The 22453-nt window shown below is 36.1% G+C and overlaps 1 protein-coding gene across 1 annotated transcript in view; it reads left to right on the plus strand.

The window, feature by feature from the left end:
* Window positions 1-22112, plus strand: part of LOC102423401 (nebulette) — a 103459-nt gene extending 81347 nt beyond the window's left edge. Inside the window, exons 25-26 of the mRNA XM_023758571.1 lie at window positions 18947-19053; window positions 21435-22112. Coding sequence (XP_023614339.1) covers window positions 18947-19053; window positions 21435-21611 — 284 coding nt within the window. The 3' untranslated portion in view covers window positions 21612-22112. The remainder of the gene's footprint in view (window positions 1-18946; window positions 19054-21434) is intronic.
* Window positions 22113-22453: the final 341 nt, after the last annotated feature.

The following is a 22453-nucleotide window of genomic DNA, read 5'->3' on the forward strand; positions in this document are numbered from 1 at the left end:
TTCCACTAATCATTTATGAAAACAGAACTTGAAAAGGGCATTTTAATATATCCAAATTAGTTTGTTCTAGATTCATTTAAAAAGGCATCTAGAGCCCTAGCCAGTTTGGCTCAGTGGATAGAGTGTCTGCCTGCAGACCAAAGGGTCGCGGGGTTCAATTCTGGTCAAGGGCATGTACCTGGTTGCAGGCTCCACCCCAGCCTGGGGCCCTGGTTGGGGCTTGTACAGGAGGCAACCAGTTGATGTGTTCCTCTCACATCGATGTTTCTCTCTGTCTTTCCCTCTCCTATTCTCCCTAAAAATCAATGGAAAAATATCCTTGGATGAGGATTAACCAAAAAATGGAAAAAAAGGCATCTAAAACTTATATCTGCTTTTGATTAATAAATATTATTTTATAGGTTTTATGGGCTTTCAAATGCATTTATTTGGATTGCACTTAACTGCCAAAACGTAAAGGAGATCTGTTTCATGAAAAACACAATCTTTTAAAGGTAGATTTAAAGAATATATATACCTAATATGCTAATTAGACCAGGCAGCCGAACAACCTTCTGGATGTCCTTCCAGACGACCTTCTGGACAAAGCCGAGGCTGCAAGGGCCAAGCCTCTTGCACAAATTTCATGCAATGAGCCTCTAGTTATATAAAACAGTGGGGAGGTTACCTATATAGCATCATAAATGTCTTAAAATAAACCTTCATGATCCCTAAATTTTACTTCTGAGTTTTTATATAATGTAAAGTTTATAGTTTCCATAGGAAGTTTATTTGACTTGTAACTTAGACTGCATATTTATAATTAAAAACAAAAACCCAAATGGTTTGGATATTTGAATATAGTGATAGCATTGTTTGATATTTTGGACTTTTAGACTGTTTTTAGCAAACCAAAGCTTTGACAGTTATGCAATTATTTTAAACAATAAAAATAGACATCATATCACTTAGGTCTTGCCCTTCCCTCTGATTTTTACTTTAGATTTAATTGCTGACATTGATAAAATTGAAAGCTCAAGGCAAAATAGGAATTTTAATAGTCAATTTGATCCATATAAGCATCCAAATAGGCATTTAAATTTCTAAAAGTATAGAAAAGGCAACAAATATTATGTTTGGTGACACTTAAAAACAATTATTTGTAATCAGTTATTATGTTTGATAGAATTTTATCAAGTTACTAATGTTTTATTAGTTCTTATCAATTTCCCATCTCTCATATCTCTTTTAAAATCTGGATTAAAAATTAGTGTAAATGGTCATTAAGTCATTAATATAGTTGATATAATGTATGTTAAAGTTTGGGAGTAGGTGATTAGAATCTGTAATACTGAGCTTTTGGATTATTATTGAATAAGAGATTGCTTTTCTTCTTGTTAAACTTTTAAGTAATTTTTTGTTTCTTTTGTTTTTCAATTCACTTAATCACAAGTATGAATATTTTCCCTCCAATATAGAAAAGGCAAGTCAATATAGGAGACAGCGGTCTCGATCTCATTCGAGCAGTACTTTTGGTACAGTTCTTGGAGATGACAAGTCAGAAATATCCGAGATTTACCCTAGCTTTTCATGCAGCAGTGAGGTGACAAGACCGTCTGATGAAGGAGGTATCAAGCATTAACCATTCTCAAAAAAAATTAATTCATTTTAAAAAATGTGTCACAGTGTGCTTTTAACATTCTTCACCTCTGCATAAGCATTTAGCCTGGGTGTATTTGAAAATTTTAAATTATGTTTAGAAAGTTGAGCCCTGTTTTTCTTTAACTACTAATTTGCATTTTTGCATGTTTGTTTTTCCCTTCTTCCTTTACTATTTTCACTGCAAATGGATCTTTGATGACAAATAGGGTTTCATGTGATGGATATACACAGCCAGAGTGGAAACTTGAGTTCTGCAAAATTTATATCGTGTTTCCATTGAGAAAAACCATTCTTATAGTTACATTGGAGTGGCTAAGTGGTTGCTAGGTCTTGCCAAAAAGAAGTTGGGTATGACATTTGGAATATGAGGGTTGTTGTTTTTTTTAAGAAAAATACTGTTGATTGTTCCTCTACCTGTTCCTTTACCTTTTCCTGTTTTTTTACATCCAAACTGGTGGATTAGGTCTAAAACTCTTAGTTGAAATTGTTTTGGATGTTAAACTAATACTGCTGATAAAGCTGTTATTAAAGATTTATTTATTTGTGTTTTTGTTTTGGTGAGAACATTTACTTTCTACTGTCAACAATTTTTTTTTGGAAAAAGATATGGTATTTTTGTGTCATATTGTATACCATACTTCCTTTAAAATTATTTTGTTGTGATAAAATATATATAACATGGACTATGCCATTTTAGCTATTTTAAGTATATAATTCAGCATTGATTATATGTATAATATTGTGCATCCATCAGTAGTATTTTCAAAATGTTTTAATTACCCATCATACTTTTTTTTGTTTGTTTCCTTAAATGGCCTATTTCTCACTCTGTAGGTGCTCTCCTGTGTTCATATCCTGGGATTAAGCAAATCATGGGACTGAATTACTTTTTTTATTGTAGACTTAGACTCCCATGTCCTTTCTGTTCTTTAGATTCCAGAGTTGTTTTTCAATTGAATTTATTGGGGTGACATTGGTTAATAAAAGTAGATAGATTATTTCAGGTGTACAATTCTATTATGCAGTGATTCCCAAAGTGGGCGCTACCGCCCCCTGGTGGGCGCTGCAGCAATCCAGGGGGGCGGTGATGGCCACAGGTGCATTTGTTTTAACTTTTTTTGTATTACCTTTCTATTCTGAGTTCAATAAATAGTTTCATAATTTCAAACTTCAATGTTTCTAATTTACACCTTTCTTTACTATATTTTACGAAAAAGGTAGAAACATTAATACATATATCTTTCTGTTTAATTGCTATTAAAATTTTAAAAAAATTAATTTCCAGGGGGCGCTAATATTTTTTCTGGAAAGGGGGCGGTAGGCCAAATAGGTTTGGGAACCATTGCTATAATACATCATCTGTATATTGTATTTTGTGTTCACCACCCAAGTCATGTTTCTTTTCATCACCATTTATCCCCTCCTTTACCCTCTCCTGCCTCCCCAACCCCCATTTCCCTCTGGTAATGACCATAATGTTTCTATATTGTTTGGTAGTTTATTTTGTTCACTAGATTCCAACTTTAAGTGAAATCATTAGTATTTGTCTTTCTCTGACTGGTTTATTTAGTTAGCCTAATGCTCTCCAGGTCCATCCATGCTGTCGCAAAAGGTAAGATTTCCTTCTCTCTCTCTCTCTCTCTCTCTCTCTCTCTCTCTCTCTCTCGTTGAGTAATATCCCATTGTGTAAATGTACCATTTTTTTTAATCCACTCATCTACTGATAGGCACTTGGGCTGCTTCCAAATTATGGCTATTGTAAATAACATAGCAATGAACTCAGCATATATTCTTTTGAATTAGTGTTTTGAGTTATTTTGAATAAATTCCAAGAAGTAGAATTGCTGGGTATAAGGCAATTCCATTTTTAATTTTTTGAGGTAACTCCATACTGCTTTCCAGTCTGCACCAATATTCATTCTCATCAACAGTGCACAAGGGTTCTCTTTTCTCCATATCCTCACCAACACTTGTTTGTTGATTTATTGATGATAGTCATTCTGGCAGGTATCAGATGACACCTCTTTGTGGTTTTAATTTGCATATCTCTGATGATTAGTGACATTGACCATCTTTTTATATGTCTGTTGGCCGTCTGTAAGTCCTCTTTTGAGAAGTATGTATTCAGGTCCTTTGTCCATTTTTTAATTGGATTGTTTGTTTTTTTGGTGTTGAGTTTTATAAATTCCTTATAAATTTAAATATTAAATTATTATATATATCATTGGAAAATATGTTCTCCCATTCAGTGGATTGTCTTTTCATTTTGGTGATGGTTTCCTTTGCTGTGCAAAAACTTTTGAGTTTGATATAGTCCCATTTGTTTATTTTTCTTTTGTTTTCCTTGCCCAAGGAGATATGACATACAAAATATTGCTATGAGAAATGTCTGAGATTTTACTGCCTGTATTTTCTTCTAAGAATTTTATGGTGTTGAGTCTAACATTTAAATCTTTAATCCATTTTGAGTTTATTCTTGTGTGTGGTGTAGCAAGTAGCAAGGCAGTCCAGTTTCTTTTCTTTTTTATTCTTTTTCTCATGTATCTCTCTAATTTCCCCAACAACATTTATTATAAGACTTACCCCATCATATGTTCTTGCCTCCTTTGACAAATATTCATTGACCATAAAGGCATGGGCTCTCTATTCTGTTCCATTTATCTATATGTCTGCTTTTATGCTGCTTTGATTATTATGGCCTTGCAGTATATTTTGATATCAAGTAGCATGATTCCTCCAATTTTGTTCTTCTTTCTCAAGATGCTGTGGCTATTCAGAGTCCTTTGTGATTCCATATAAATTTTTGGAATATTTATTCTAGTTTTTTTTAAAGAAGCCATTGGTATGTTGATAGCAATTACATTGAATCTATAGATTTCTTTGGGAAGTATGGAAATTTTAATGATGTTAATTCTTCCTATCCATGGACATGGTATATGCTTCCACTTATTTATACCTTCTTCAATTTCTTTCTTCAGTGTTTTGTAATTTTCTGAGTATAGGTTTTTTTACATTCCTGGTTAAATTTATTTCAATGTATTTTTTTCATGCAATTGTAAATGGGATTGTTTTCTGAGTTTCCCTTTTGGATAGTTCATTATTGATGTATAGAAATGCAACTGATTTCTGGATATTTATTTTGTATCCTACTACTTTATTGAATTCTTTTATTAGTTGTAGTGGTTTTTTGGTGGAGTCTTTAGGGTTCTCTCTATATAGTATCATGTCATCTGCAAATATTGATAGTTTTACTTCTCCCTTTCCAGTTTGGATTCCTTTTATTTCTTCTTTTTGTCTGATTGCTATGGCTAGGACCTCCAGTACTATGTTGCATAAGAGTGTTGAAAGCTTACATCCCTGCCTTGTTCCTGATAGTAAGGGAAATACTTTTAGTTTTCTCCATTGAGTATGATGTTGGTTATGGATTTATATATGGCCTTTATTATATTGAGGTATGTTTCCTCTATTCCCTCTTTGCTGAGAGTTTTTATCATAAATGGATTTTATCAAGTTCTTTTTATGCATCAACAGATATGATCATATGATTTTTATCCCTTATTTTATTTATGTGGTGTATCATGTTTATTGATTTGTGGATAGTGTGCCAACCTTGCATCCTTGGAACAAATTTACCTGGTCATGGTGTATGATCTTTTTAATGTATTACTGGATTTGGTTTGCTAATATATTGTTGAGGATGTTAGCACTAGGTTCATCAGGAATATTGGCCTATAATTTTCTTTCTTTATAGTTCCTTATCTAGTTTTGGAATTAGGATAATGCTGGCCTCATAAAATGAGCTTGGGAGTCTTCTCTCCTCTTGAATTTTTGGGAATAGTTTGAGAACGGTAGGTGTTAGATCTTTGAATGTTTGGTAAAATTCACCTGTGAAGCCATCCAGTCAGGACTTTTGTTTGCTGGGAGTTTTTTGAGTATTGCTTCAATTTCACTAGATATAATCTATCTATTGAGATTTTTCTGATTCTTCCTGATTCAGTTTTGGAAGATTATATGTTTCTAGAAATTTATAGATGTCTTCCTATTTGTCTAATCATTAGCATATAGTTGTTTATAATATTTTCTTATAACCCTTTGATTTTTTCCTTGATCTAATTGTTAACCCATTCATTGTTTAGTAACATGTTATGTAGTCTCCATGTCTTTGTGTGTTTTTCAGTTTTTTCTTGTGATTGATTTCTAGTTTTATACTGTTATGGTCAGAGAAGATGCTTGATATGATTTCAATCTTCTTAGATTTACTGAGACTTGTTTTGTGTCCTAACATGTGGTCTATCCTAGAAAATGTACCATGTGCACTTGAAAAGAATGTATACTCTGCTGCTTTGGGGTGAAATGCTCTGAAGATATCAATTAAATTAATTTGATCTAGTGCATTATTTAAAGCTTGCTACGCCCTATTTTTTTCACATTCTGTTCAGATGTCACTTTATCAGAGAGGTCCTCTACCAGAGATAAAATAGCACCCCTTCTTGCGCTGTCTGTCCCTTTACCTGGGTTTTTTTTTCATTAGCCCTTGACACCACCTATCTCTTTCTTACTAGAGTGAAGCCCTACAGGAGCAGGGATGTTAGCTGACCTATTTCCAGTTCTTTGAATAAGCATTCAGCAAATATTTGGTGAATGTATGAAATGACCAAAGTAAATTATTTTCTGATTATTCTTTTCTTAAAATATTTTTATTGATTTCAGAGAGGAAGGGAGAAGGAGAGAGAGATAAAAACATCAATGAGAGAGAATCATTGATTGGCTGCCTCCCACACACCCAACAGTGGGGATTGAGCTTGCAACCTGGGCATGTGCCCTGACTGGGAATTGAACTGTGACCTCCTGGTTCATAGGTCGATGCTCAACCACTGAGTCACACCAGCTGGCTGTTTATTCTTCTTTTAAATTGAGATATATTTTAGGTATACAATAAATTAATAGTTTAAATATTAAAATTACATATATAATCCTAACTATGATTTTTTAAAAATAAAATTCTGTCATGTAAAGCTTTCAATAAAATTCTTTTATTTTTGTTTTGACGATGTTTTGATATGTTTAAATAAGCTTAAAGCATAGCTGGGGAAAAAACCTAAAGTGAAAACATTCCCAGGGTTGTTGGTTTTTTTTTCTGGTGGGGAAGGAAAAGAGTCATAGCCATGACTTCAGTTGCTTTGACATTAGGGTCCCCTTTGAAATGTGCCCTCTGCCGGGCCCTGGTGAGGAAGTGCTGATTGACTCTGTAGAAGTGCGAAGCGGTTATGGTCATGACAGCTGCTTGATGCAAACCTTTAGTGCCTGTCGTAGTAACAGTCCATCATACGCATTTGTTTAAATACTATTCTAGAAATTGAAAAGAAATTTAGAGAAGTACATGTTAGTGTTAAGATGAAAAAGAAAATTTTTTTAGTATTAAGAAATGCCATTTGCTCATCCAGATTATCTTAGTTTCCTTACATTTAGATTAGGATTTTTAGTGGTAAAACGTGTTGTGTCCCTGTTGTTGGGGTGGCGTGTGGCGGTGCTGAGCTGCGCCGGACACAGGCCGTCCAGGAGGATGAGGCATTGGGCTTCACCCTCGCTCTCACTACACGTCTGTGCTCACGGGAGGTCATTTATAACCTCCTTAGGCTCAGATTCCACATCTGTACCACGAAGGAAATAGAGCAAGAAGCTTTCTGAGATTTTTTACATTTCCTAGTCTGAGTGCCATAAATTTAAATGAACTCTTCTTTTCTTTCTGTAACTTCTATGTATGAGAACATGCTTATGTTCTGAAGCTGATCTGTTTTACTTTGTGGCCGGGCTATTGTGGGAGTCATGGTTTTAGGCTCCTTTTCTGAGTTAGAGAAAATTCTGATTGTTAGCACAAAGGGTTAGACGATCAGCTCATTTTCTTGAGGCAAAAGTCCGATGTTTTTATCATTCCCATTTGGTGTTCATGAGCATGAACACGGAAGGCTTCTGCCTTATGTTTTTAACATTGTTTTAGTTATGTGTTTCTCATGATACTTCCCCATCTTGCTTTGATTGCTGAGTATTTTCATTTTCTTCTGTGATTATTTTGGGCTTTCTTTACGTTTCAGTCTACTTTCCAAGATATTGAGTTACCAAAGGGTTTTCATTTTGCATCTCCACTGTTACTTTGATGCAATAAAGGGGACTTCTATTTAAACTTCATCGAATTTTGGCTTGATTCTTGAATAGTATTATTGGAAATCATCCTTATTGCCTTTTGGCATTCAATTAGGTTAGCTTACGTACTTTCATTTGACACAGTTCCTTAAGAGGCAATAATCCTGATGGTTTTTGCTCCTTTCATGCAAGGCTTTTTTGATCTTCATGTTTGTCTTTGGTTCATTTGCCTGCAACATGTATTTGCCTTCTGGTATCACTTTGTATTTCCTCAGTTTTCCTTAATTTACACTGCTCTGTATCGCTAGTGTTTTTATGTTTGCAATCCCATCCCTTGTTTACTCTTTTCAGTTTGAAATTGCATTCAATTTTGCTTGAGGTATTTTGTGTGTTTCTGTCACCGGAATGTAACATTGTAATCTATGTTTATTACAAAGCCTGAGTCTGCTAATGACCTCTCATACCAAGAAAGCAGTAAATCATTCCTACATTAACACTCTGTTTTCGTATACGTACTCCTCATCTTAGTATTCTGTGTATTTCAGTTATGACATCTGTCCTCAATAGGGACTCAATAGAGTAGAAGTAGAATTCTGAAAGTCATACCTTCTTCATGGCCTTTATCTCGGTGAATTCCAGTTTGTTAGATCATGGCCTCTGTGGAGACCAGTTGCATGTGTCAGATAGCTTCCCTTCCAGTGCGTAGCACAGGACCTGGAGGGCTCAGTGAGTAAATGAGAGGAGACAACATGCAAAAACAAATCATCCCTTTCCTAGACTCAGCAAAGACCGCTAGGATGTGCCTTGAGTTCCTAAGGACAACAACTGTCATTAAAAGTTAAATTTGCCATTGAATTGAGAACAGAAATGTTAGATTCAGGCACAATAATAAACTATTAATATATTTTGAAAGTGATGTTTGCACAACCAGCAGTGTTTCGAAATCTCTTTTAACATGAATAGAATTCATAACGTCGCCATCCTTTGCCCAATATTCTGATTGAACTTGAAGTGCTTAGAGACACTCATGCTCCTAGTAGCAGACGTGGAGTGAAAGAAACGTGATAAGTTTCCTTTTCTGAATGTGAAGTTGGGGAAAGAATTAAATAATGAATAGCACCTGTTGCAAGATGCCCACGTGTCTTTCATTGATTTGCAAAAATTAAATCAAAGTGTTTCTTCCATATGTGTGTGGAGGAGAAACATCTGACACTTAAAGTAGCAAACAATAACACATTAAGAGTGTATTTCCTGTGAAGCTGAGTTGATTGGGAAAAAGGGGAGGTTTGATCACTAGGAAAGACATAAATGTGGCTATGGCTTATGCACCAAGTGAGAAAACTTTGAAAGAGTTCTGTAAATTGTAAAGTGGCACACATGTAAAGGAGAGAATAGGCATTCTTGTTTTTTTTTTATATTGTTGAACAATCACAGTAGAATTGGAAGTAGTAGTTTTTATTTTTTATGGCTCAAAATTGATGTCCGGGTTGGATAGTACACATGCATATTTATGTATCTGCCTTATATATAAAACAGATTGTCATACCATTTTTTCAGTAGACATGAATTTACGCGCTTTCCCCAACTTCCTGTTTCATCCAGGTGCCCACATCCTTCTGCCCCCAGCCCCAGGCTAGTAGATCATGGGAATTGGATCCTGACTTGAACAGGAAGTACTTAACATTTTCATGGACTGACACTGCTGGCTGATGTACTGAGTTTCTGCGTTTTGTTTGTTCACTATCTCCTGTTGCCCAGGCTTGTTGTCATGATGCTTCTCTTGTGGCCAAATCCCCTGTTCCTAATTGCCCAATCTTTCCCTTAAGATATTGCTGATCTGCCCATGCCACACTTTTCAGACTTTCTTTCTGGTTCTTGATCTTGATCTTTTACCATATTCCCGATCCATGTGTACTGAAATTGTTGTTTACAAGTCTGTCTCTTAAGATCTAGGATCTTACCTATGTCCTGTCTAAATGTCCTTGTAATAGTGTGCCTTTGATCACATGACCTGTTGCTCACCTCCCTACGCTACCTGATTGTGACTCCAGCCACTCATCCAGCCACTTACCTTGAACTTGGAGCTTGGGTTCTGTGAGACCCAGATAGTTCTTTACATTCACTTCCCTACATTTCTCTATTTTCAAATCATGTCAGGGACACACTGAGTCAATTTCATATATGTGTATTGGTTGAAAAAAATATACCTTCTTGTTCAGAAATGTAAACAACACTTAGATATATCTATATGTGATATTTATGTGGCTTGTCACTAAGGGTGTCTAATGTAAAACTATATTTTGGAACTCCTTGTGGTTTGATGATATTCCCAAAGAGTTGAATTGATTAGCACAAGAGAAAATAGCATGAATATGTAGTCCAGCTTTACGTCTGTAAAAATATATATATTTATCCAATAAGTATTTACAGAATACCCTCTGCAATGGTGTTATGAGCATTTCTTTTATTGTACTTGAATGAAGAATCTTCCTGTGTAAGATTGATTCTTACAATATTTGCAGTTTTATTCACCAGGGAAAATGGGGATTTGCTTTGAGCTGACTTTTTAGTCATGGCATAATTTGTTTCCAAAAGTTAGACTTGATGATATGGTTTACCTAAATGGAAACAGCGTTCCTGTCCACCTGCTATTCTTAATTCTTTATTGCTTTCATCTTCTCAAACTACTGCCCCAAATTATATAGTGCTTGTCAGGAAACTACAAATGTATCCATACTGTACATTCCTTTTTTGGAGGGGTGGGGGGAGAAGGGGAGTAGTGTGTGTGTGTGTGCGCGCGCACACATGTGTGTGTGTGTGTGGTGTGTGTGGTGTGTAGACACAGCTATATACCCTATGGATTTTGTGCCATGAAAATATTATTAAAGACTGTGTAATTTGGGGCAGAAATTATTTCTTTTTCCCTTAATGACAGTCCCACTTATATTTGTGGTTTGATTTACAATGACAGGTCTGAGAGTTTATCCTTGGCTTAAGTAGCTAAAAATTATAAACAAATCAGAGAAAAAAATGCACAAGTTGAAATTCAGATCTAGATGTAGGTATAAATTGGCTAGATTATTCTGAGGCAAAATAACAGGTATTCTTAAATCTATATATCTATTCAAATCAGAGAACATTCACAAACCAGTTAGCTTTGAAATCAGAATATACTGCTTTTCTGGATAATAATTTAAAATATAATGAATTTTGTGTTTTTTCAATAATTAGGAACTCCAGAATTCCAAAACAGTATTTTAGAAGTTCTTACTTGAGACAACTAAGCCAAATATATAAGTATATATATCTATGTTTATATATATATATGCATGCATAGTTTTAAAGAGTACATAACCTGTATGTTTTGTTTTGCAGTCAGTGGGTAATTAGAAATCTTGAAATATTCAATTTATATTTGATCAAAGCAACATTATAAACATGACTGCTTAAGTTTAGGGAAAATGTTTAAATAATCTCTTGGATTTAATTGTATTGCTAAATTCTTAGCATGTCTGTGGGAAAAGAGCTTGTCACTATTCTGATGCTGACTTGGGGGTGTAACATCTTCAGCTGTGTTCTACAAAATGATTTTGAAAATTGTTAGGAGACATCATCATGGGTGTCTTCGTTGCTCAGTGGGAAAGTGGTTGGAGTCATATTTAGGAGCCGGAATTGAACACAGACTTGAAATTATTCGTGCAGTATAAGGTGACTGAATGACAATTGCTCTGGGTAAAATAGGATAGCATTGGCAATGGGAAAAAGAAACAAAGATTAAACACACACATCAGAGACTTATCAGATGCTAAAATGACACTAAAAATAAATGTAAAAGCCATTGCTCCAGAAGTGATTCTGCTCTTTGGGATTTGAGCTTGCTTTTCCAAAAATAAATGAATCATTCTCACTATAATTTCTTCCAGAGGTGGTCTGGCACACCTCTGGCACAGACATAAACTTCTTATGGGGTTGACATTCCAAAGTTTACCACAAAAAAGGCCAACGACACACAGAGTAGCCCCGGTGGGCATGGCCAGCCTGAGTGTGCGTCTCCCGAAGCCTGAGCGTGGCCTTACCTCCCTCTCACGCCCGTCTGCCCCGCCAGCAGGAGTGAACAGTGGACTGCCGGCACTGCCAGCATCTGAATGCATCCTCACTGCTCCTGGAAGCCTCCTGCTCTCCAGACCATAGGGCTCTGTCATGTTTCTGAACCTCACAATGGTTACTTGGAGGTTAACTTCATACTGTCTTGTCACTAGTTCCATGACTATTTTGCTGTGGTATAGTCAAGCGTTTGGGTTCTGCAGTCAGAATCCTGGCTCCTATCTGCTCTGGTGTTCTTGACAAAGTTAGGGAATATCGCTAACCTTCAGTCTCCATCTATAAAAACTGCAGATTTACCATCTATAAAACGGTGACAATTGCACCAGTTTATGCATGTGACATGTTAAGCACAGGGCCTGATACACTATAAGTAGGGAGACCGACTATCCCAATTTGCCAAAAACTAAAGGAGTTCCTGGGAAGCAGAAGTTCAGTTCTGAGACTGGGAAAGTGCTGAGCAAACTGGGTTGGTCCCCCTAGTTGTAAGCATGTCATTTACATTGTTCAAATTTTAGTGTGTTCACATCTTGTATTCCTTGGGAAGCAGAATCCTGTGTTTGCTCTTTCCCCCACTAAGTCTCACAGGGCACATACCTAAGTACTGAAGTATTTTCATGTGTAATGCATTTTCTTAAAAGAGGTTTGCAATACTGTATAGTGATAAAACATCTAAAATTAGAAAATTAAAACAAAGACAATAGGGGGATCTAGATGGAGAAAATTGTTAGGAATATAGCAACAATTGTGTTCCATGTTAGCCTCCAAATGATTCTCCAGGAAGCTTTCTGTTGATTCAGACATCTTCTCAGAATTCCAAGTTGCTTGTTGAGTCCCAGATTTAAACATTTGCCTCCAAAAATATTAGAAACAAATCATGGGACAGGGCATGCGTTAGCCTTTTCCAGCTGCTATAACAGAGTACCATAGACTGTGTGCTTATAAACAACTGAAATCTATTCCTCGTTGTTCTGGAGGCTAGAAGTCTGAGATCCAGGTACCAGCATGGTCGGGTCTGCTGAGGCCCCTCTTCCAGATGCCTGACTATTGTCTTCTCCTTGTGTCCTCACATGATGGCCTATTCTTATAAGGGCACTAATCTCATTCATGAGGGTTCCACCCTCATGACCCAATCACCTCCCAAAGGCCCCATCTCCAAATACCATTAAATTGGGTGTTAGGTTGCAACATATTAATTTGGGGTGGAGGAATGACACAAATATTCCATCCCATTTCAGGGAAAGAGAGGGAATTTGGGAATAGCATAAACAGGGCCACACGTGCTCCTAAATTAGTGTCAGGTAGGGGAGAAGGAATCCGACAGTAGTTCAATGGTTTATCACCATGGCTAACCATTTGATTCACTTGGAAATTTAAAAAATAAAACACCAGTGTCCAGTTCCTCCATTCCCACTACAGAGATTCTGATTTACTGGGTCTGGGGATGTGGACGGAATATGGTTTTAAAAGATCCACAGTGAATTTAATATGCAGCCAGGGTGGAAACCACTGCATCTGATTCCTCCTCAGTCTCCTGCCTGAGCTCAGAATTGAACATATGAAATAGTAGTGATTTTTTTTTACATATGATTCTCAACATTTGAGCATGTATGACAGTGATGGTTATGCATGTCTTTAAAACTTGTTGTTTTAACTCAGTTGTAGATAATTTCTTTTCTATGTTCATGGTTTATTAAGTAGCAAGCCTGCTTCTTAGGCAGCTGTCTATTCACAGCTTATCATTAAAAACCAACAATTCCAAACACAGAGGTAACCTGGCTTGTTTCTGTTTTCTGCAGGGAAGGAAAAGAATTTTCTAAACTGCTAGGAATTCTCTTAGATTAAAGGATAGCATTTTGCTGCTGGATTAGGCATAAATGTTGTGGCTTTAGTACCCACCTTGGTTTGTGAAGAGGATCGGATGCTGTGAGGACTGGGGTTCTGACACGGAACTCTGCGTGGCATGTGTGAATGGGTCCACATCATGGGCCCATTTTATTACCCATTACTCCACCACGTGCTCGTGGCCCGGATGGGATCTAGTTAGGACCTCCTCATTCTTGATTATTTTGTTCAAAATTAGCAGCATTTTAATACTTTATCTTTTATATTTGTTTTCTTTCAGTTTAGCAATCCCCTTGTAATAGTCTACATAGAAATTCTTTGTCCTAAAAAAACCCCACGAAACCCTTTGTCTTTGATAAAATTGTAGTCAAGTGTTAGGAAATATGACCATACTTTTATTGCATCCTGTATTCTTTATTGGAAAACTTCTGGTGATTTTCTCCTTATTTTGGAGTTTTCAAGAAGAAAATACCCCAAATTATTTTCTCTGTTTGTGTTAAGCCTATAGATAGCCATTGTGTCTTCCCCCATCCTCACCAAAATTTACATGTTGAAATCTAATTCCCAGTGTAATGTTATTGGGAGGAGGGGCCTTTGGAAGGTGATTAGGTCATGCATGGAGCCCTCATGAATGGGATCTAGCGCCCTTATGAAAGAGACTTCATAGAACTCCTTTGTCCCCTTCTGCCACATAAGGACACAGATTTAAATCAGGAAGCCAGGGCTCACCAGATGCTGATCCTGCTGACCCCTTAATTTTGGACTTCCAAGTCTGTAGAATTGTGAGGCATAAATGTTTATTGTTTAAGCCACCCAGTCTGTGGAATTTTGTTACAGCAGCCCCAATAGGCCAAGACATCAATATAGCACTATTTTTATTTTTTGCATTTGGAGTTTGGCCACCTACTGTTACCCTATAGTATTGGTGCAGTTTTTAAAATCTCCACCTCATCTTTAATGACTGGAGACCTTTGTGGTGTCACAGTGCAGAGGTAACGTACTGCCTTCCTGCGTAATCTGTCAGCTGTTGTATTTTTATTCTGAAAAGTGGGAATGTACCTGATAACTAGGAGTCTACTTCTTTCACCTACTCTTGGCACATCCTCCTAAGTGGACTTCTTTTTGGGTCTTTTCTCCTTTTATTGTAGATACATTTTTGGGGGGTTCATTTACTCTAATCTTTGTATATTTGCATGTATTTCCTCATTTTTTTCATTTTCAGATTTGTGAAGCTTTATAAAAACTTTCTCTGTTTTCTGACCTTCATGTCTACTTACTTCTTTTCTTTTGTTAACCCTCACCCAAGGATATTTTTCTATTGATTTTTAGAGAGAGTAGAAGGTAGGGGGAGAGATACACAGAGAGAAACATCGATGTGAAAGAGACACAGCAATTGGTTGCCTCCCACACGTGCCCTGACCGGGGCCAGTGATGAAGCCTGCAACCAAGGTATGTGCCCTTGCTGGAATCAAACCTGGCACTCTTCAGTCCGCAGGCTGATGCTCTAGCCACTGTGCCAAATCGGCCCGGGCTTCTTATTTCTTTATCTTGGTTTTATCTTCCATCGTAAGAATAAACCATAAATAGAAAATATTGGTCATGGCTGATTGTGGAGGAGCTTTTTGCACAGGGGAATTTGGTTTATAAGCTCTACAGGACACTCCAAATCCACCCTGAGATCCTTGGAGCTTTTGCCAGCTCCCAGATCCCTGGTCAGTAAACCTCACCAATGTGAAATGGAAGGGAGTCACACTTTTGTGTTTTATGTTGCCCTTAGGGTAACGAGAGCTAGTGTGTTGCGACTTTTATGTTATTGAAATAAAAAGCCCTCAAACTCAAAACTCTTGGGCTGTAAGATGATCGTGTCTTTATATCATCCCTGTGTACCAGTGCCTGTGGGACCTGACCCCTAGTTAATAAAGAGGGCGCTATGTTTTTCTTTTTCCTAAGAAGTCCTTGCTTGTTGTGACGTTAGCCTAACATCTAGCTTTTGCACACTTTGAATTTCATATTTTCATGGAAGAAATCTCCCAACTCACATGGACTATCTTTTAACCAAATAAACCCAATTTCCAAAGCCATTGCTTCCAATTTCCTTTTGCTTGTTTTGCTTTTCTAAAAAGCATTTGTGTAATGAAACACAATAAAAAGCAATGTCTGTGCCTCTTTTTATGTATTTTTAGTTGCATTTATTGGGATGGCATTGGTTAGTAAAATTATATAGGTTTCAAGTGTACAACTCTTATAATACATCATCTATATATTGTATTGTGTTCACGACCCAAAGTCAAGTTTCTTTCCATCACCATTTATCCCCTTTTACCCTGTGCCTCTTTTTAAATTGGCATTTGCTTTTAGTAAGTTGATTTATCTGGGCTCTCAGTTATGTTTTTCATAGCCCTCTTAGGAGCTTCCTAATAGCTCTTTCACTCTACCAGGTAAAAAGTAGATATCAAAGTTCAATTACCCCAAAGGAACTTGCATTAAATAATGCAGCCAGAGAGGGAAATGGAAATAATCAACAAAAGCGTGAAGAGAAACCATAAGGACTAGATAGATTGATTATATTTACTCCAAGGTTTCTTATTCTACACTTTCTCTCCTGCTCTCTCAAACCCAGGCATATTTAGGGAAAATACATTACCTTTTTAAAAAATATTTTTATTGATTTCAGAGAAGAAGGGAGAGGGAGAGAGAGATAGAAACATCAATGATGAGAGAGAATCATTGATCGGTTGCATCCTGCACGCCTCCTACTGGGGATCAAGCCTACAACCCAGGCATATGCCCTGACAGGAATGGAACTGTGACCTCCTGGTTCATAGGTTGACACTCAACCACTGAGCCACATTGGCTGGGCACAAATACATTACTTTTATTTCCTGGTATTTGACAATAACAAAGGTTCCTTTAAGGTCAAACTTGAGCAATTGAGTAGGCATGAATATACTTGATTTTTAAAAGCCAATATTAGAGAATACTGTTAAACAACATTCTTGAATTGTTAGTACTGATGGGCTCTAACTGGGATTAGGTACAAACTAACTAAGCATAAACACATTACAGCATCTGAGATAGTATATTTAATGTTGTGTGTTTTTAACTGTCCCTTCCTGTTTTTCCCCCAAAATATTTTGAGATGGTTCTACTTAACTCTGTACATAAAAATTTAAAGGACATAATTAAATAGTGTAACAAAGGTTTAAAAGTTTAATTTTTATTTTAAGTTCACAGTGTTATTTATTTAACCTTACTTAGTATTTACAAGTACATTAAAATAATAATTAATGAAATGACTTGTGTAATGGATAAAAACCTCTTCAGAAGTGCCAATCTGGAATATGCAGTTGGAATTATTGACTAATATATTTAACTGGAAATGCCCTAAGTATCCAGAGTCATTTCTTTAATTGGGCAAAGGGCAGATGTCCAGGGCCATCACTGCTCTAGGAGGGCAATGGTTTTTGTTGGTCCTGGCATGCCTCGAAAATAGTGAATAGTGATGACTGTTAACATTCGTGGAGGTTTACTAAGTAACAGGCAATGCAGTAAGCCCTGTGTACACATGAACTCACTTAGTAAATATTTGCTGAGAGTCAAGTGAATAAATGGTCGATGTGTCCAGCTTCCAACACACAGAAAAGGCTCTTTGACTCAACTAATTAGGTGGCCTAAATATTTATGGGGATTTCATTATTTTTCTTCATGAGTGAATTTGACAATATCTTTGACATCTCTTGACATTAAATATTTAAATTGAGTTGATAATGTTAAAAAGTGCTATTTTCTGAAGTATTTGAAGTTGTTTAATGTTTTAATAACTTTATAATGTACTACAAATCCAAACAGATATCTTGGCAATTTCTCTTTGATGCCACATCTAGACATTAAATCAGGACAATTTTGTAACAACACTATAATAGGAATTAATTCAAGAACTATTTTAAAAAATCCCCATTCAACCTAATGTCATTATCATCAGGAGAACACATTACTGTTTTGTAATTTTCTGATGATTAAATTTCTTTAAAGTTTGATATTCTCATATATCATTAGAATCAATGTGCCACTTATAAAACATTAATTATTCATAACACCCAAGAATTACATCTGCTTTATTCTTTTATTATAAACACTGACCTGAATAATCAACCCATAATAATTACTTTATCTACTCAACCTAATTGAAAAAAAATGGGAACCTGTTATGGATTTTTATAGCACATGTATTCCATAAGTTTTACTAATGTATCATATAATTAATTCAAAACATAGTGAAGGGCATGTTACTAAAATGCCTTCATGTAAAGCCCATATTTCTGCTTACCAATACTGAAAAGTACTTCCAGAGAAACACACAAGCATATGTCTACTGATTTTGTGGGGTTTTATCTAGCTTCTCTGTTGATTTCTCTAGAATTCAGTGTTCTTCAAAGCAGAAACTATATCTTTTGAATGTCATGATTAGTGGTAAGAACAGCACAAATTAAGTAAATACTATTTTGATGGTATTCTTTTTAATATAGTGGCACAATGTTTGTGACATTCTTTCAGCAGTTTTGTTTCTCATGCTCTTGCAACAGCTTCAGTTGATTGATTTAGTCTTGACTTACAACAAAATAAAATGGAAAATTCACATATTCTAAGTAAAGGTTTATTTTAATGGTGTAGACTTATTACTGCTAAACAAGCATATGTTGCTAAACATACGCTGTGCTTATCATCTTTGTAAAGGTAACATTCAGCTGTATGTCTTGAAATATGCAGAGCATCCTCTTATGTGTGAAGTATACAGTGAAAACATTTATACTCTGTCATTGGTTTGACAATCCAATTAAATTTCTTTAAATCTTTTTTTAAAAAAAAATCTAAAAGGATCACATGGCCAAGTGAAAATATAATATTGTTAAGAGGTTATGGGAAATTCATTTTTTTGTATTTGTGTTATTTTAATATAGCAACTGCAATGGAGTTATAGAAATATTTCTAATATAGTTAACTGCATGTTTAACTGATTCCCTATATATGTCCTTAATTACTGAATTTATACTAACATAGAGATTGCTTATACCATCACTACCCAAATGTCACATTGTACTGAAAAATGGCATTTTGTTTCAGAAGATGCTAGCAGAGCATGAAGTCACTTGAGGGGGTGGGAAGGGGTTTTGAGATTTGCTTTAAGGAACCTGTGTGTGTGTGTGTATTTAATGTGCAGCACCTGTTCTTCCTGGAGCCTACCAGCAGAGCCATTCCCAAGGCTACGGGTACATGCACCAGACCAGCCTGTCATCCATGAGGTCAATGCAGCATTCACCAAATCTAGTAAGTGTGGGTTTGAAGTGTTTCTTTTTGCCCAGTGTTCCCGTTTCATCTCCAAAATATAAATATGCATGGAAAAATAATTTTTATTTATTTTCTATTTTAACATTTATCATTTGTTAACATATAGTTGATATACAATATTGTATTAGTTTCAGGTGTACAACATAGTGATTTGACATTTACTTACTTTACGTTGTGATCACCACGCAGTAGGTCTAGTAAGCATCCATCACTATACAAAGTTACTGTGGTATTATTGACTAGCTTCCCTGTACTGTACATTATGTCTCCATGACTTCCTTGTTTTATAACTGGAAGTTTGTGCCTCTCATCCCCCTTCACCTTTTTCACTCACTCCCCCCACCCTTCTTCCCCTCTGGCACCATCAGTTTGCTCTCTGTTATCTATGAGGCTCTTTTGTTTTGTTTGTTCATTTGGGTTTTTTTGTTTGTTTGTTTGTTTGATTCCACATATAAGCAAAATTATACACTTTATCTTTTTCATGTCTGACATTTTCACTTAACATAATATCCTCTAAGCCATTTTTTATTGCAAATGGCAATATTTCATTCTTTTTATGGCTGCGTAATATTCCATTGTATATATGTACCACTTCTTTATCTGTTCATCTGTCAATGGGCATGTACATTTCCAAATAAAGGATGATGTGCTGTCCTTGGTACAACATTTTTGAAGGAAGCAAAAGACTTATAGAGATAAACTATTGAGAAGGGAAGGTATGATGTGGAAACATGTAAACAATGAGACACAAAGATTCTACTAGTGCAATACCCTAATTGTTATTTTATTATTGGTGTTAGCCAGTTATGATCTTTAGTCATGTCTGTAAAGCATAAATATTTGGTCATACTAACTAATTAATCTGGACATTAATCAAAATGGCCACTAAAACCTAAATGACAGGGCCAACATGTCTTTGAATCCTCCCATTGGAAACATTGAAGCATTAATTCATTAATTAAATGTCAAGTTTGGAAGCGCTGTTCAGGTCATGTTGGTGTCAAATCTCATGCTGAAATTGCTTCTCCAAGCAACTGACACAGTCACTTGGCCCTTTGAGAACTTAGAAACAGGTGCCCCGCACCAACCCCCACAGTTTGAAATTTATCTTTAGTTGCTCTAAAATTCTTTGTGTCTCAGTCAGTTTCCTCAGTCTATGAATTCATTTGATTTTGGGATCATCTGATGTTAATATTAACTAAACTCTTGGCCTTAAATGAAAGCAAGTATGGTAAAACTCAATTTATATTTTGAATATTAATCACTTATCAGAGATATTATCTATAAATATTTTATCCCATTCAGTAAGTTGCCTGTTCATTTTAATGCTGATTTATTTGCTGTGCAGAAGCTTTTTAGTTTGATGTAGTCCCATTCATTTTTGCTTCTGTTGCCTTTGCTTTTGGTGTCAAATAAAAAAATCATCACCAAGACCAACATTTTTTTTTGAATTTTATTATTTCACTTCTTATATTCGTATCTTTAATCCATTGTGAGTTAATTTTTTGTGTATTGTGTAAAATAGTGGTCCAGTTTTATTCTTTTGCATGTGGCTGTCCAGGGTTCCCAACACCTTTTATTGAAGAGATTGTCCTTTCCGCATTGTCTATTCATGGGTCCTTTGTCATGAATTAATTGACCGTATATGTATAGGTTTATTTCTGAGCTCTCTATCCTGTTCCATTGATTTATGCCAGTACTATACTGTATTGATGATATAGTTTTATAACATTGTTTGAAGTGAGGAAGTAAACATTTTCCTCATTATAATAAAGATTTAGTTATATGTACCCTAATATTTAGAACATGTATATGCTAAATTTCTACCAAAAGCCAAAAAATTTCTACAAATGCCAAAAAATTAGTATATTATTGATTTTTTCTTCTATTTGTTTTGTATATTTTTAAGAGGAAACAACCATTTTAAATACTTGCTTAAGAAAAGTTTATTCCTCTGCCAGGGGCCAGTTGTTGTGACTTGGCAGTGACATGGATCTGCCTGCCACTATGGCAGGTTTTATTCTCTGAGGACTGTGGACTAGGGGAGAATCTATGTCACCTGATGTCTCTGAGGTTAGCCGAACAATCACTACTTTAAAGCTTACTTTTTGACAGGCTAGCAATTGTATTTAGTGGCTTGCTCTATCCCCGTGCTGGCCCCCAAATGTTAGCTTTTTGCTAGCCTAGTAAACTTGAGATGAGCAGTTAGGACACTAGGCTCTGGTGTACAACTCTCCAGAAATAAATGTACTTGAAAACATTCCTAACAGTTGCTTTCTGAGTGGTCTGGTTGGTTGGGATTGGCATTTGTGGCCGTGACTATATTGGTATTTATAGTGACCCCGTCTTTCTTTTCTCAGAGGACCTACCGAGCCATGTACGATTACAGTGCCCAGGATGAAGATGAAGTCTCCTTCAGGGACGGCGACTACATTGTCAACGTGCAGCCCATCGATGACGGCTGGATGTACGGCACGGTGCAGAGAACTGGGAAAACCGGGATGCTCCCAGCAAATTACATTGAGTTTGTGAATTAATTATTTCCCCTTGCCCTTTGAGCTTTACTCTAATGTATACTAAACCTAGTCTTTTTAAAAGATAGAAGACACTTTTAAGACAACTTGGCAGTTATTTTACAATAATTTACCCTTACTTTGACAATTAGACACACAGGTACCAGGAAGAAGGAATGATTTCTGGGCTGAGAACAGCAGCATTTTCAGTAGTTCCTGTAAACAAAATAATTAGGTCTGGAGACCTGGTGCTGCTAATTGTATTACTGGGTTTTTTTTTGATTGGCTACTGAACCCTTCTGGGGAGATGTATTTTTGTAGACTTTAATAGAGATGTTGATTGTCTTGTAAATGTAACACGTATATGAGACTTCTTAGCTGTCACTTTGGAATCACCAGAAGCCAATTCTCTTAATTCAGCAACACAGCCAATAATTTAAAAACCGTGTAGCTTTGGAGTCATTAGGCAATTTCCAATTCCAGTGAAAATCCTCTAGTATAATAAAGTAAGCAATGGCAAAATGACAGTTTTGTTAAAATTGTATTGAGTGGTGGCCTTAGGGACCTAGAAACTTCTACTGAACAAAGAAATTTTTTGTTTCCTTGGCCAACTTGGGTCTATTTATTTATTATTTGTACCAAGACATATCCTACTTTCCACTTACATTCTATGGACCCACACGTATGCTTGGCTCCACAGAATGTCAGGACCAAATAACTTCATAGCTACTCTGCAAAGGGCAGATGTAAGGCCATCTATATGATTTCCCTAATAGCCTTTACCCTGTTGCATGACATGTAGGTTCAAGCTTCTGTAACATAGGCAGCTGCACTGCCCATTACTCCTACTAGATCTAAAAGTGTGG

Source organism: Myotis lucifugus, unplaced genomic scaffold, assembly GCF_000147115.1.
Source record: "Myotis lucifugus unplaced genomic scaffold, Myoluc2.0 scaffold_132, whole genome shotgun sequence".
NCBI lineage: Eukaryota > Metazoa > Chordata > Mammalia > Chiroptera > Vespertilionidae > Myotis > Myotis lucifugus.